The 16544-nt window shown below is 39.2% G+C and overlaps 1 protein-coding gene across 1 annotated transcript; it reads right to left on the reverse strand.

The window, feature by feature from the left end:
- Positions 1-1379: 1379 nt before the first annotated feature.
- On the reverse strand, positions 1380-15373 carry dis3l2 (DIS3 like 3'-5' exoribonuclease 2). Its single transcript, XM_088311327.1, has 21 exons — positions 15290-15373; positions 14145-14909; positions 13928-14058; positions 13577-13630; positions 13350-13451; positions 13108-13264; positions 12230-12291; positions 10628-10857; positions 10374-10547; positions 8681-8760; positions 8456-8568; positions 8220-8327; positions 7792-8025; positions 7546-7625; positions 7205-7388; positions 6994-7080; positions 6655-6802; positions 6439-6569; positions 5980-6084; positions 5592-5696; positions 1380-5246 (listed from the first exon to the last, which is right to left on the reverse strand). The coding sequence occupies exons 2-21, from the start codon at positions 14896-14898 to the stop codon at positions 5145-5147; spliced, it is 3141 nt and encodes a 1046-aa protein (XP_088167453.1). The 5' UTR covers positions 14899-14909; positions 15290-15373; the 3' UTR covers positions 1380-5144.
- Between the last annotated feature and the right edge of the window lie 1171 nt (positions 15374-16544).

Genomic DNA, 16544 nt, shown 5'->3' on the forward strand with positions numbered 1-16544 from the left:
TACCTTTCAATTCTTGTATCAGTTTTCCTCATGAAATCCCTTCTTTTAGCCTCCTGTAGAGTTGCTCTCTATGTTCACGTCCCACTGCGGAGAGGGAGGAAACACTCGGGGCAAATAGACTTTATGGCACTTTGACTTTGTACGGACCAGGCCCAGAAGGAAATAGGGCAGAAGGTGACTGGTTACATTAGTAATCAGATCATGCATTTTATAATAAGGTGGTGACGTACAGTAAAGGCCGCATCCAATTGGTGAGCTAAATACAAACAACTATATCTACTGCATTGCTCCAATAACTACTTGTATGTGTCTGAATAGTTACAACTTTGAGATAATTGCCCCAAATCAGTGACATCATCACATGCAATTTGTATGTTAATTTTGCTTATTTACACAACCTTGTGTTATTGTGTGTTTAGCCGGTTGAGAATTTGTTGTAGAGAATTTATATGCAGACTTTGGACTCTGGTGGCATACATGAGGTGTGACTGTCAAGCATCTCTCAGCTTGTCTCGGCCATAAAGATGTAAAGAGGAGATAAAACTAATCAACAGTGAGGGAATCACTGCTCTCTTCTGGGAGCATCCATGTGGTGGTTATCAGTGAGGTCACATCTGTTTGGTAACCACTGGAGATTGATTTTATTTACTCTTGCTGCCAGTTTCCAGAAGCCAGTCAGTTGAATGTATACTTCACACTCTCAAGTACGTTGCTGAAACGTCAAACCAGTCCAAACAAGCATGTCGCTAGGGTTTATTTTCCGAATGTATACACCACAACTGTCATCAGCATGACATACAATGACAACACAACTGAATTTGACACAAGATAAAATAAAAGTGTTAATTTTCCTGGAGCTACTGGTGATGGATTTATTACAACCTGTCGTGCTTAGGTGTGGTAACGATACCATGCCTTACTGAATCATGTTGACGTGGGATACAAAGATTGATTTACCATGATGGTAGAATAGATCTTTTATAATGTTGTGTATGAAAAGATGACACGTCACAAATAAAAACATTTGGTTAAAACCAAAAAATAATGTGGAATGAAAACTTAAGTTGAAAAAACAAAGTAATGATGGTTGCACAAGCTTATACAACTCTTGTCCTTCAAAGTCAAACTACTTTGACACACCCTTGGATTATAATAGGGCAATACGTTTATTTTGGTATGAGTGAATTGGCATCACCCATAATGACTGTGTCAAGTTTGAGACTTGCTAAACATCTCAGATGGGAAATTATGAGTATAGAATTTCACGAGTGTCAACTCTCCTGTTAAATACCATATTGTTTGGGATTGACAAGCATCGCCACTCCCTTTGAAAAATTAGAATGTTTTCTATGTTTGTAAAGAGATATGGACAAGGCAAGGCAAGGCAGGGCAGTTTTGTTTATATAGCACATTTCATACACAAGGCAACTCAAAGAGCTTCACATAAGCAAAGACACAACAGAAACAAGCATTTTCAAACAACAGTTAACATTCAAACGCGATAAAGGGAAAAACAAAAGTAGCTTACAAAAATTATCAGAATGTACACTGACATTTAAACACATTAACAGAAAACTAAAAAAACATGTAAAAGTAAAGAAACAAAAGTGGGGACGTATAATAGCTAAGAGAAAAAACTGAATTAAAATCGTTTAGAGGACCTTAATCAAAGGTATGAGAAAAGCCGAATTAAAAACCATTTGCACTCAGGCCTGACTTCATTTCTGTTGGCAGCGTATTCCATTTGTACGCAGCATTACCCGCAAAATGCAGCTTCACCATGTTTACTTTGAACTCTGGGCTCCGCTAGTTTACCTTAGTCTGCAGATGTCAGAGCCTTACTCAGTTTATAGTCTATCACCATTTCTTTATCCTCTTTAGGAACCACATCAAACCACAGAATTTTTAAATCTATTCTGCAGCTATTTGAGAGCCAGTGTAAAGCCTTGAGGACAGAAGTAATATGTCCATTTTCATATTTCAGACTTGATCTTTGGTTTCAAAAGACAGTGACGCTAGGTGTTTTCTAACACTCTTTTCTTTATTGACAAAAACAATTACCCTTTTTGTTTTAGCATAGCTCAAGGAAATTTTGGTTCATCTAGTTTTCGTTCTGAAGCATTTGACTTGAAGGTAACACAATCAGACGAAACCAAAGGGGTCCAAGGACTGCCCCTTGGCAATACGATCTGATTCAAAACTTTCAGTGGTCACAGAGTAAATCCTTTCCTCGAAGTAAGACTTAAACCATTTTAGAATTTAATCCCAGACAATTCTCCAACCTGTTCAACAGTATATTATCAACTATCCAATAAGACGAGCACCGGCACCTTTCCCTACGTTCAATCTTATATTATTTAGTCCTTAAATAAGAGCCGTTTCTGGACTGCGATGAGCTCTGAATCCTGATTAGACGGAATCTTGATTAGAATTGATCAAAAAGTTTGTTTGAGTTCAAGAATTTACTGAGTTGATTAAACCCCACTTTCTCATCAATCTTGGATAAGAAGGGAAAGGTTTCAGATGGGTCTATAATTTACTAACAAGGAGACAGCCAGCATCCTCTTTTGTAAAAGTGGCTTGCATTTCTAAGTGGATGTTTATTTATCCGGAGAATAAAAAAAAAAAAAAAAATTGTATCTCTCTGTACTATTCTCTTTATCACAACTTTTTCTCATGACGTATTTAACAATAAATCAAATGTAAATGTTAAAAAGGCTGCTGTAAAAAGAGCCAAGCACTTAATAGGAAGGCAGAGGAACACAAGTACATTTTGAATACTGATAAGAACAAAGTTACACATGACAGTGACACTGCAAAGCAAAGTACTTCAATTTGCTCAACATGACACAAATCATAAAAAATAAACTGAGTCCAGTTATTTGTCAAGTAAACATTTTTTTTTCCTTTAACTTAAAGGTCCCATGCCTTCGAGCAGCAAATGTTGCGAGGTCCCTAATTCTTTTGCAAGGGATTATTATTATCCACAAATATTATACTTTTGCCTAATTAATTTAATTTAATTTTGTGGGCATAAATACACCCCAAAACTCAAAGGTTTGCACATACATTGGGCCTGGTGAGAAAAACAATAAATCAAACAACACCATTTCAGAAGCTTTGTCCATTATAGTGACCTTGGGCTACAAAAATTGGGAGGCTAACTGTAACTTCTGAAGCCCTAAGACATTACTACAAGGGATAGAAATCAAGTTTTTTTCCCCCACATACTATAAAACAGGCGCGTGTATCAAATTTCTAATTTCATATTTCGTTCACGGCAAATTAGTAAATGTTTTAATGACGCCCCTATACATATCTTTTCAGAATGTCACATATATTAGAATCCAGACAGGCATTTATGGGAAAACATTTCGCCATTTTAATGGCTAGCTACTACTAACACAAGGAAATGTGTTGCTGAAATGTTTCATAATTTGATGGTCTCCTGCTAGCTGGTTAATTAGATCTAACACAATTTTGCTTGGATAAGTGTTCAGGCCTTCATGAGGAAGATTTTGAGTTTCAGAAAAACGCTGTTGCTGTGGCAACAAGCTTTGAGCTAGGAAAACAACAGTTTCAGGGCCTAGATATGAATGAAAACTCATGAAACTTTGGACACAGTACTATCGGGCCAAGCCAAACCAGACATCCGTGTGCTCTGCACTAACAGCAACGAGCTGTGTAGTGCGGATCCTCTCCTTGAAGCTCACAAATAGTATGTTGAGGAACCTAGCTGAGGAAAGCCGTGTAATTCATGGCGGCATATGACTAAATGGACCAATCACAATACAAGTTTATTTATATAGCGCATTTCATATAAGTTGCAGACTTTGTTGAGACAAAACAAAATGAGACCGAACGCAAGCTGCACAGTACGCGCAGCAACAATTTCCGACATGCACTTGGCACTTGACGCGTTGCCGAATAGGAAATTCTCCCAAAATAAATTGAAGCATTCAATTCCTCAAATCCACTGAGTTTGGCCGGTGATGCTAAGTTTTAGAACGTGCAGTTTTTCAACTATTTTTCTTATGTTGAGTGGGTGTGGATGAAGCATGAAGGAGGTGGGTACTTGTATAATGAGTAGCGAAGCGTCGTCACACACCTAAACTGCTCATTTCGAAAGCCTCTCACCTTTTATCATCTATTGCAACTAAACAACAAACTGAATAGATGTCCAACTACAGGCATGTCACCGACTCATTCTGACCCATATTATGCATAAAAGAGTGGAAGACGTTTGATTTTTATGGCATGGGACCTTTAAAATACATTTAAAGCTCAGGCTTTAGCAAAATAAAAACAATGCAAACATCATAAACTGAGGAAAAAATAAGAATGGCTGTTTCAAATAAAATGGCACGGTTCAATTAAATTTAGGATACTACATCGAGTTACGGTACTTATAAAGCATAACAGAGGCTTATTTGAAAGAAAAAAAATCTCAAACTTTCTAAAAGTCTCCATATTAAAAAGAAAAAACAAACAAACTAGCTATCACCAAGCGTAAAACAATCATCACGTTCAGCAGTAATTAATATTCAAGTCAATCCTAAATCTTAAAACAAAAAAAGAGTGAATAAATTATTCATCTTATTAGGCCAAGTCTGACAAACAGGTGATATATGAACTTTGTTTCAGTCTTGCGAAACCCATTTTTAGGAAATATATATTCAAATAGGAGAACAACTTTCCTATGTGAAAAATACACATTTCACAATGTAAAATGATGTTATTTACATAAATAATACAAGTTAGGAAATCGCAATTGATGTCTGCAAAGTCTATCTGCAGTATTAATCTAAAAAAAGTCAAAGTAATTTAAGTTCCTATTCCAATGTACTAGGGCCAAAGCCACCAAAACATATGCTATACAAACTCACAACTTCCTGTATCCTGAAACTAAAATATATTGGACTAATTGAAATTACTGTATTTATAATCCATTTCGTCTAATTTAGAGACAATATTTTACTACATTTTAAATACACCGGCATACCATGATCAATTAGTGAGTCCACACAGTGTTATCAGTCTTCCTTTCTTCAAGTCACAAAGTCAGACTGCATCTGACTGTTTTGCAGCTTATGGTGGTGTCCATGTGTAAAACAATAACACTGCTTACATGACGTATCAAGTATTTATGATGCGCTCGTACTGGGCCTCTTAAGCAATGCGCTGCATTTCATGGGCATGCCGTCTGCTTTGAGCTGCACCTCCACTAGTGTGAAGATGGAAATGACCTGTGGAGAAATCAACAATTGCTGAACCCTCCATAAACACTCTATTGAAAACTGCAACCGAATGTTACCATCCTGGCTACATCTCAGTTGCCTGTCTTTGGCTAAGTGTGATTTTAGTACGAATTGTGGGTTAAGGCAAAAAATAAATCACAACAAAAAAGGATAAAGGCCACTACTTGCAAATAATGTACTTAGGATCTTTTGCAGAAGGGTAGTTAGGTATTTGATACTGATCTTAAAATAAATAAATAAATGAATAAATAAATAAAAGCACAAATTTGTTGTCATTATACATGACTTTACACACCGGCTACAGGAAGACTATCAGAAACAGAAGTGTCTCACCTGCTCAAATGGAGGTTCCTGTGGGTCCTCTGATGCCCACAGCAGAGTCAGCTCAGATTTCTTCCCCAACTTGCGATGGTGGAATGAGGCCAGACCGGTGACAGACTGATGGTCACAGGAGAAAAATGCTTAGTTGAAAGCTTCGGGCTGCCACGCACTGCTCCTCTCATCTGCCCCGTTCATCAACAGTTATCAGGTCACAGAAAATTCAGTTGTTGGGAGTGCATTTTGAAAGTAGTCAGAGTAGCTGTTCAGAACAGTTGGCAGTACATTGATTGACAATTATTGCCCACAACAAAAATGAAAGATGGCGCTTGTTTGTTTGCTTTAGGACAGATGCACAGAATGGAAACGCAGAAACATGTATAGAAAGTATATAACGGACAACCTTGCAATAGACGCGTTTCTGCACTCCGTAGCGTAGAACCAGCACATCGAAGGACTGATCCAACACAGCCATCACCATGGCCTCAGAGTCCAGGGGACCACAGTCCTATTTAACAGAGTCTTAACGTGACTATGACACTTGCACACAGAAATAAATGTCCTACTTCTCATGTATATATACTCAAAAGAGAAAATCCACCGATTGTCACCAAAATAGGACCTCAAAATCAGATACCATGGGACATGGGTTTCTATTCATTTGTAGTAAAATAAGGGGATAAAAATACTACATTAAAAACATACTCTCAGAAGGATGACAGCAAACTACAACCATGATAATAACGATATTGCTAAATATCACTGAGCCTGATTGTCTTTGGAAGAGCTCGATACTGGATCACAGCAAGTGTACCTAAGAGGTGTGAGTTTGCATCAACAGCTACAGCATGTTGTTACCAACCTTAACAAAAACTCCAAAGAAGAGCTCAGAGCTCAGCTCTTGCGCCCGTTTGGAAGCAGTCTTCTTCTCATTGCAGTGTGAAGTCTGTTTTTGGACTTCATCTGTCGACAGTGATAACTTGGCACCACATTCTAAAAACAATCAGAGAAAAATCGTCAAAAAATGGGCAAAAAAATAATATGATATGAACACATGCATTGTGTTTAAACCATATACTCAATGAAGATGCCAGCAGTCGGTGCACAATGATGTCAGCGTAGCGTCTGATGGGTGACGTGAAGTGAGTGTAAAGGGGAACATTCAAGGCATAATGCTGAAAAAGCTTTTCCTCTTTGAATGCCCCTGAACAGAAGTACAATGCCATCTAGAAAACAAAATAGTCCAGAGGAAAAGAAATATACAAAGATTATTATAATTTATCCATAAATACAGTTCACACCTGGTTGGTACACAAGAGCAAGCAGCATCCTTTTGTTACGTCAATATATCTCAAGTTATTTTTTTCTTCCTGCACTTTGACAAGCAGCAAATATGAAGTGAAACAATCAAGCGAACCTGCATAGGTCTGGAGCACATGTGGGTGAGAACTTCTTTACGGGCAATGGAATATTCATCATTACCAAGAGTGGAAAGCAGACTCTTCTACATGTTTGGAAAAACACAGAAGTGAAAAGATTTCAATGACCTAATTTGACTTGATCAGTTAATAGTGTTCGTATGGTAACCATCAAATGGTTTCATCTGTATTGTTAGTATGAATACCAACATTCAACGCGCCAGCAGAAGAAAGGTCAATGTCAATGCCCAGCTGGTCACACAGCTCTTGTAACTCATCCACCATCTTCGCCTTGGGTGGGGGGTGGCGTCTGAGCAATGCTAGCTCAGGGAAGCGTTTGTAAATATGGTGGGCTGTGGCAATGTTAGCGAGGAGCATGAACTCTTCAACCAGCCTAGAAAACGTGGGGGGAGGCAGCTAACATTTAGTCGCACTCAGATAAAATATACTGTCTTGAACTCTAATGCAAATATTCAATACAATAAATATGAATCAATACAGATATTACACATTGAGATTTAGATAGACAGCATAGCAGCACAAATACCAACTTGTTACTATCTCTGTACTGGTAAATGTAGCAGCCTTGGGGCATCATGGTCACTTTGTCCAGTGTGAAAGAGAGTTTTAGCTGAAACAAGATTTAAAAAAAAAAAAATGTAGGTGGTAATTTTAACTGAGAGACACAAGCAGTCAACCACAAAAGTGCATGACAGTCTATCTCCAGTATCCTCACCACACAATCCTTAAATAAATAAATAAGAACAACATTTGGTGGATTGGCCAGCAGACCTAACCTGATCAAGTCGGAGCGCTCCGCCAGAGAAACGTTGAGCTCTGAGCTTCTTAGCAATGGAATGCAAGTTCAGCACAGCTTGGTGGATCACGTCTATGCGGTGCTCTGGGTCCACAGGAGGCAGCTCTTCAGCAACAAACGTTTTCTCAGGAGACTCGATCATACTTTGGGCATGATCGTAACTCAACTTGACACACGAGCGGATCACGGAGCGGCCAAACCACTCACTCAGAATCTGTCCGGAGGAAGAGGAATGAGAAAAATAAATCTGATTCCAAGACTGCAGACAAGTTTACACAGTTTGAATTTTTATTTGAGTTATCGACCACGTTTAACTACACCTCATCAGCAATAAGAAAAAAATAATAATAAATAAAAAATAAATAAATAAATAAAAAAAGAAACCCAGCGACTCTCCGATGAACATACCTTTCCCTGAGGAGTGATTTTCCAAATGACGGAGAAGGTAAGCCTGTCAGTGAGAGGGTTCAAACTACATAGCTCCTCACAAAGCAGTCTTGGCAACATAGGGATGACCTGGATAGTGACAAAGAACGAGATCATGTTGAAAATCAACAATTGCGCGACAATACAAGTAAATAATCCATTAGAATTTTTCAGCCATTAAACTATGGGAATTGTTCAGAATAATTCAGGTTACTCACTTTTTGTACAAGATACACACTCGTGGCTCGCTTACTGGCTATTTTATCCAAACTATTGCCTTCCTCCACAAAATAACTGACATCAGCAATGTGGACCCCAACCTCATAGTTGCCTGCATCAAACACAAATATAGATGAGAGCAATCTATTAATCCTGGCCCCAAACTCCAATATGTGCTTCAACACCACCAATTAAAGACGACAAAGTATTAAAGTGCAAATTACCATCGGGAAGCTGTTTACAGGACAAGGCATCATCCAGATCTCTTGCGGTTGCTGGGTCAATTGTGAAGATGCACTCCTTCCTAAAAATGAGTGTACAATTATTATTCCTAAGGTAACTAAATGTTTCTAGTAGGGCAGGACGATTTTAGGAAAAAATTGTATTGCAATGTTTTTCATGCGTCATTCGTCATGATGACGTCAGATGTTTACGTGTTCCAGTCGGAGAGCTTGTGCTAAATTGCTAATGTAGTCATCGTCTTATTTTATGTATTGATTGAAACACAACATTTCTGTTCACAGATGCTGGGTCTCTGCCCTGACGCTGTTCTAGTCCACTGTACACCTAAGCACTTATCGTGGGTCTTTCCCGATACTGTATTTTACGCTAGAGATTAGCACACTTGGCGACTCCTCGTTCACCTCCTCGGTTAAAACGCTACTTGTTAGTGTTGTCATTTATTTGTCACCATGGATGAGATGATGCGCATCACGCAGCGTGGCGCTTTTTATTTATTTTTTTGAAATCAGTATAGCACTGTTTAGTGTGACATGCTTCATGAGCGTGGGGCATGGGAGCCCTTTAGAAAGAAGAAAACAAAAACAAAAACAAAAAAACACAGCTTTGACAATCTCGAGATCGCGTTGTCTGAAATTGTGATTTTGGTCTCCCAACGATAAATTGTCCAGCCCTAGTTACAACTAAATACACAATTGGAGTGAATGCCAATCAATCGCAGGGCTAACATTTATGCCTACAAATTGATTTCGAGTATTCAATTTGCCTAACATGCAAGCTTTGAGCATGTTAGAGGAAACCAGAGTACCCGGAGAAAAAAACGAACCGTTAAAAGCTGGACTCTAACAGCGGTTCAAATACAGACGTCCTAATTTTGAGGCAAGCAAGCTACCACAACCTATATAAGAGATATACGTGAACATCTGGATCAGGGGTTTAGACAAATTCAACGGTTTAGAGCAGGGGTGTCAAACTCCAGTCCTCGAGGGCCGGTGTCCTGCATGTTTTCCATCTCTCCCAGGTGCAACCCACCTGATTCAAATGAGCAGGATACTTATCAGGCTTCTTCAGAGCTTGCTGATGAGCTGATCATTTGAATCAGGTGGGTTGCAGCCGGGAGAGATTGAAAGCATGCAGGAAAGCGGCCCTCCAGGACTGGATCTTGACACCCCTGGTTTAGAGCTTCTGCAGGTAATAAACTACTTTGTGCCTGTGTGCAAATAAACCACAGGACTAAAGGTAAAGATGTATTCTCTTTTGAGCATAACAGAGTTCCCCTGTCATTTGTGCAGTGTAGGGGTTGAGAACGGTCATGAATAGCAAATAACTGACACCCAGAGATGGGAAATACAAGTCGAGAAAGTAAAAACCCGGCCAGTTTTACTATTCTGGACCTGGACCTACCAGCTGTGCTGACGCACCTACATTCCAAAAATGTATGGTAGGTTGATTGAACACTCTAAATTATCCTTAGGTGTGATTTGGAGTGCGACTGGTTGTTTGTCTATGTGTGCCCTGCGATTGTCTGGCAACCAGTTCGGTGTGTACCCCACCTACTGTCCGAAGACGGCTGAGATAGGCTCTTTGAGTGATGATGTGTTCAAACTTGCACACAAACTCAGGTAACTGGCGTGCAGCGTACCCTTGATAAGAAAAAGCCTACTATAGAGGTCCCACCTTAAGTCTTTTCTCTTGGCCATCTCCTCAGGTGGGATGTTCCAAGGCACATTCTTTGGCAAGCAATCTATCACTTCATCTGAGAACTCAGAAAAATCAACATCATACTCGATCAGAATGCCTTCTGTTTCTGGCTCGATTTCCCCAGCCTGACCCAATGTCTTCGCCAGTCGACTGAGGGAACACACAGCGAGGAAGAGTCATTAACATTTGGATGTGAATAAAATGCGAAGTCCAGACACGGCAATCTTCACCCTTCTGCAAAGTTGCTGTCAGCCGGACAGTTTGTGATGCGGCAGATGAAAAGTGTGTTGGCGTAATCATCAGGGCGGGAAATAAAATCTTCTGGACAATCAGACAGGGGAACATTAATCCTGGGGACGCGGTGGTCCACAGGAGAGAACATGGCAAAGGGCTTGTCAGGGAGAAATTTCAGGGAGCCTGTCACAGCCCTTGAGTGCTTCTTTTCAACAATGAACACCACCTGGCACATTGAGGACAAGAAAGATGCCAAAATGAATTCAGAGTTGATATAAGCTTAAAGGGGAAGTCAACACCGAAAAATTCTTTGCAATATGTTCCATGTGCCTTCACTCATCGAAACATATTTGAAACGTATTCTGATTAATATATTTGTGGAATATGAGTTAAGCATCAAAATGCTTCTGTTATCAGCCAGCAGCTCTCCTGTTTTCTGAAGCTGAGCCATGAATGGTTGTTTGGCAAAATTATTACATCCAAATTTTTGAAAAATATAATCAGGATCATTTAATTTTTTTTTTTACATTGTTTTTTTTAGACTCATTTGCACATCTCTGACCATTTTCAACATATCTAAAATGTTACTGAAACCCTAAAATAAATAAATAATAAAAAATGACATTTTAAGTCAACTACGCTTTCTGAACAGGTTTTAATTTAAATCAAATGTGCAGTGAATGTAAACATAAAAGCCAACATGTCAACATTAAAACACAGCTCATAGCGTGGGTCTAGTGCATTGAGCAGTCTTTCAAAGCACTTGTTTTCTTTCCACTGTTTTAATAGGAATCATGTCTTTAGCAAATTAATAGGTCACTGACTCAGTAACTTCTTTCCACCGCTTGCTTGTTATTATTGGAGTGCCCTTGTTAAATGACTGTTACCGTGAGTTGTCTTGGCTTGGCACTGGCTGCCTCAGGCTGCCGTGTGTCTGATCTCCGTTTGGTTTGACTGTCGGCGTAGTGTTTTGGGTGCCATCTTGGCAAGTGATTATGTAAACACGTTCGCCGTGTTGCCATCTGACGTCTGAACAGAGTTTCTGCAAATAACTTTGGTTCACGCCTTGTCCTCCGGGGAAAAACCAAACCAAATGTGGATGTTGAGTTTCTTTTCGGGACCAGCTCTGTTTGGTGGTAACTCTCCGCCATGGCAACCCGACACACAAGCAAACTGGGAGGAGGGAATGTCATGTAGGGTGTACTCTGTTTGGTTGGTCAGGTGCCCGTCAGCGGCTCTGAGCCGCATAGAGCTAAATTATGTAGAATGTGACCTAAAGACGATCTAACGATTCTTTCGGCCGTATGAGATCGTCAACTCGTTAAAATTCTTAACGATTTAATATCACCCACCACTACTAAGCCCAGAGCAACCGTGTTGATATTTTCAGTCGGAGGCAAGTGACAGAATGGCTGATTCTTGAGTTAGACAAAAACGGGTGGATTTGACCTTTTAGCTCAAATTCCACAAACGCTATATTCATCAGAATGCTAGGTTTTGCCTTGTGGGCCGCTATACAACAAATTCTTGTAAAAAACATTTTTGGTTTCCCCTTTATGAAAAAAAATAAATAAAAAAGGTAGTAGTAGAAATCTCACTTTAGCAGTCATTTGAAGTACTTCATTATTGGACTGGGAGGTGAAGGTGTTTTCCAGATGTCCTGCAAACAAACAAACAAAAAAAAACAAAACAATATCACAGAAGAACAATCCCTTGCATATTCACGGTTGGTAATGAATACTGCTTTTCGCCTTTTGTGGGCTCTTTCTGAAATGCCGTAAAATGCTGCCAAAGCCATGTTTAATCCAGAAAGTGACACAATTTTTGGTGTCAAGGAGTAAGTTGAAGAGAAACATCTCGACTGAGGGACAAGCTTTAAATGTCGGTGATAAGTAAAATTTTGCTTTTGTTTGCAGGATTTACATATTCTCTGCCGTTTTTTAAGAAAGTTATGTGGTAATACGTGGCAAATTGAAATTAAAATTAACCTGTTTTGTGATCGTTGTTTGTTAAATATTTTCGACACACATTTTTTTTTTGTGGGGGCAAATTTATTTCTGTCCTTTCTGTATTTGCAATGTACACTCAAAATAAACTCCATTCTGCACAATCTAATATTATCCAGAATGAGAATGAGATTTACAATTCTGTCTTTACAAAGGTATTATGCCTAGTTTTGACACCATCAGCGGGAATAAGAATACATTTAACAAAGTGGTTCTAGTTCGAAGTATGTTATAACATCCAAAGATATTCAGTAGAGTCCTTCTTATGTGACAAAATAACCAAAATGTTAGAGCACGTGTTTGGTGCAGCCTGAATACTATAATAAGGATCATCCAATGATCATCCAACCAGAGCAATATTATCTTTGTATATATTTTGACTGAGCTCTCGTCATTCACTTCATTACATTGTGCAGGTGCACCTAATAATGTGTCCACTGAGTGTATGTAAAGGAGGGCCGTGTACAGACCTTTGCTTGTGAGCTGACCCTGGTCATGGTCACTTCGCTGATCTTCCACAGAAATATGTGGCGCTTGCACCAACTTCTTTTGGGCTGCTTGGATCAGATTTCCTTTACGGGCTTCTGACTCACTGACTCCCTCGCAGTCAGTGTCAGATCTCACAACCTAGAAAAATGATTGCCATGGTTTGTGCTGTACTAATTAGATTAAAAACATTACATGGATGGATCATTAAGAAACTATTGAATACCTTCCATTGTTCCCGTGGTAAGAGTTGTACCACGACTATGTCGCCATTTAATGCCCGGTTACGCGCAATTATGCCATCCAAAAATATATCTCGCGTGTCATCCTGTAAAAAAAAATAAATAAATAAAATATTTGTACGTTTCAAATGGGTGAATTAGCCCCAATAAAAGAAATGAAATTATTTTTAAGATGGGATCTTCACAGAAAGTACTGCCAACATTCACTTACAGGAGATGGGATGAACGCATCATGGTACTTCTTGGGGTTTATTCGCAATTGTCCCTGAGGAAAAGACCATTCAGATTCCACAATAATTTTTGCAGTGGATGCTACAAGGTTCACACAATTAGTCCTATTGGAGTATCTTAAGCGTACAGCAAATTAGGCAAATACAGTTCACAGGGTTAAATGGTTTCATAAAAATGCAAAAGAATACCTCTAAAATTTGTCTCTCAATAAATGCCAATATATTTTTATGTTGGAAACTCACATATTTATATACAATAAATCTTTAGTTTAATTCCTTCTTATAAATGTTGCCACAAGGTCTAGAGCCCACCCTCTAAAAAGCAAGAGTACCTGGATAAGTTCTCCTCTCTTGAGGCCATGAGAAACATCTTCAGCCGTCATATAGGGTTCAAACACTTGTTTCCTTGACCCTCTGCCTCCTTTGTTCTTATTCCTGTCCGCAGGTGGGTTGGCATTGGAAGCTGAAACCATTTTAAATGCAATTTCGATTTGTTATACTCTTGTAAAATGTATTCATCAGCATAATCAGAAATGACTTGTAATGTACCTGTGGGTTTTTGCAGTTTGTTTAAATCATGAGGGGACTTGGTATTGTGACAGTCACCTGAACATGTAGCTGTTAGAGCTTTTAGCTTCCCCTCCTCCAGCTGTTTGGGCAGATTCTTTTTCTTTGTGTCCTCTTGTTCCAATTTGTTTGAATTGGCTTTATTTTGAGCATTCTCAACAAACTGGTCCCCATCCTTAGAGGAGTCGTCCTTGCTAGTGTCTTTATTTTTCTTCCGTTGACGCTGTTGCTTCTTGGAGTCATTTGGGGCTAAAGAACTTAGCTCCTCTCCCGACTCAATGTCCCCATCTTGGCTTGTGGCAGTATCCCTTCTCTGTGCTTTCCTGGGCTTTTCAGACACACCTAGCTTCCTCTCACCGTCATGCTGTGCATTCTGAAGGCTCAATTTTACTATATACATTGATAAAGAGCTTTCGTCTCCTTTGTCTTTTAAGGAAGAAGGGGAAAAGTCACTAGAATCAGACAGATGGTTTGGCACTAGGTCCCCTTTTCCTTGGGGTATGCTCATCTGGTCACTCTGAGCGTGAAGGAGTGAGTTTGGTCCATTATCTTCCCTAGGGAGAGACGACTCTTTCGAATATTGCTCCAGGAACTTCGTGAAGGTGCTGCTGCGGTGCTGGCTCAGAAGTCTGGCATAAGCATCTTTGCGACAGGGAGCTTTTGACTCATTTTGACTGCTTTTCGCCTCTCGTTTTGGGTTGGCCCTCTTGGGTGGTCGAGAAGAATCCATGTGCATTATATAACCCTCTGAGAAGAGATGAGAAAGAGATGTGACAAATAAACGATGAGTCACCACACAGCAGTCCTTCTCTGATGATATTTGTTGACTAAACGTCACACAAACACTGCACTCAACGGAGGTTAGAAGAGAGACCAACCGGAATTATTTAGTTTCACACCAACGAGTTGTTTACGGTGTCAGTAAAATAAAGGTGGACTTTTTTTTTAATAATAAACATTCACCGGCTAACTTAGCCGCTAACAGTGAGTGCTATCTTTGAGCACAGGTTTTAACGCACATGAAGCCTTAGCCAAATTCTGCGCTACACAAATTTAATCATGATTATTACTAGGTCACTAAAACTTTAGAAAACAAACTTAATGTCAATTTGAAATATATGACATACCAGTTAAGGACACAAATGCCTAGCTTGAGTTACTGAATCACATCCGGTGTCGTCAAAATAGTTGCGTTCATGACACCAATCTGCTGTGGGAAACACTGAATTCAGTTTCCGAATGCCACAAATAGTCCTCCCAGCGCCAATCAAAGTATGACAGCCACTTGGATTGATTATATATATATTTTTAAATAAAAACAGCACTGTTATCCATACTTTCTTTTTAAATGTCAACGAATAGCTGGTTCTGTGATAGCTTGAATTGTTAGCAAGGGGGAAAACCTCTAGAGGGCAGCAAATATTAAATTACGTAAATATACTTGGTGAGCAGCGAGTAAACTGTGATGAAAAAAAGGAATGCGTTGTGATTTTGCATCTCGTCTTATTGTTTTTCACCCCCATAGGTAAACAATCAATTCTTAAGCAAGAGCTTGACCAAACTAACGATTGTCCCTTCCCAATTCACAGAAAATCTCGTAGAGCATTTTTTTTTTTAAAAATCCGACATCTGGTCCCGGTAAACAGAGTGGAATTTGAGAGTAAATTTGTTAGAATGAATTTCACGCTGAATTTTATATTGAATATTTACATTCTGTTTACCGGGACCAAAAATGGTATATTTAGAGTAAAATGTACCTTTAGAAATTTACTGTATTGGTTGCTTGTGTATTTGCCACCTATGAAATCAAGATGTAAATCTATTCCATCCATTTATTTCTTGGAGCTCGTCCCAAGAGTCTTTGGGCAAAAGGTAAACTCCACATTTGAACGTCAGTCAATCACCAAACACACATTGGAACTAAACCCACTCTACCTGCACAGAAAGTAAACGGGTGACTGCATGTGCATATAATGTCTGATTAATTCTGCTGAAAGCACTGGAGATGAATATGCTTTTAAAATTAAGCTTTTGTGGGGTTTTTTAACTATACAGTATGGCTGAAGCTGCTGTGATATTTGACTAAATTCAATTGCCCAGCATAATCCTCTGAAAAATTAAAAGATAATGTAGAATATCATGCTCGTGAGTCATGGCTGATAGACAAACAAAAGCAAGCCCATCTGTAAATCTTTGTTTAATCCTTCAGTGCCATGCAACTATCACTATTTTTTATTAAATGCAGCATGCTTCTAAAACGTTCATGCTTGCCAAGCAAATTTTTTTCTGCATCAAACCCTTAGAAACATCTGAGTGAGCAGAGTAAAAAAGATGGCTAGTGCAGTCTGTAGCACGGTTGCACGAACCCAAGTTGTAAAGCAT

This window comes from Idiotropiscis lumnitzeri, chromosome 12, assembly GCF_059441095.1.
Source record: "Idiotropiscis lumnitzeri isolate Australia: NSW breed Sydney's pygmy pipehorse chromosome 12, RoL_Ilum_1.0, whole genome shotgun sequence".
Taxonomy (NCBI): domain Eukaryota; kingdom Metazoa; phylum Chordata; class Actinopteri; order Syngnathiformes; family Syngnathidae; genus Idiotropiscis; species Idiotropiscis lumnitzeri.

Excerpts from the sequence above, each read along its gene's own strand:
- dis3l2 (XM_088311327.1), bottom strand. The coding sequence starts at position 14,898 with ATGCACATGGATTCTTCTCGACCACCCAAGAGGGCCAACCCAAAACGA. Across the intron at positions 12,292-13,107 it reads GGGTCAGCTCACAAGCAAAG|GACATCTGGAAAACACCTTC; the intron begins GTCTGTACACGG and ends GTTTGTTTGCAG. Across the intron at positions 10,858-12,229 it reads TACTTCAAATGACTGCTAAA|GTGGTGTTCATTGTTGAAAA; the intron begins GTGAGATTTCTA and ends TCAATGTGCCAG.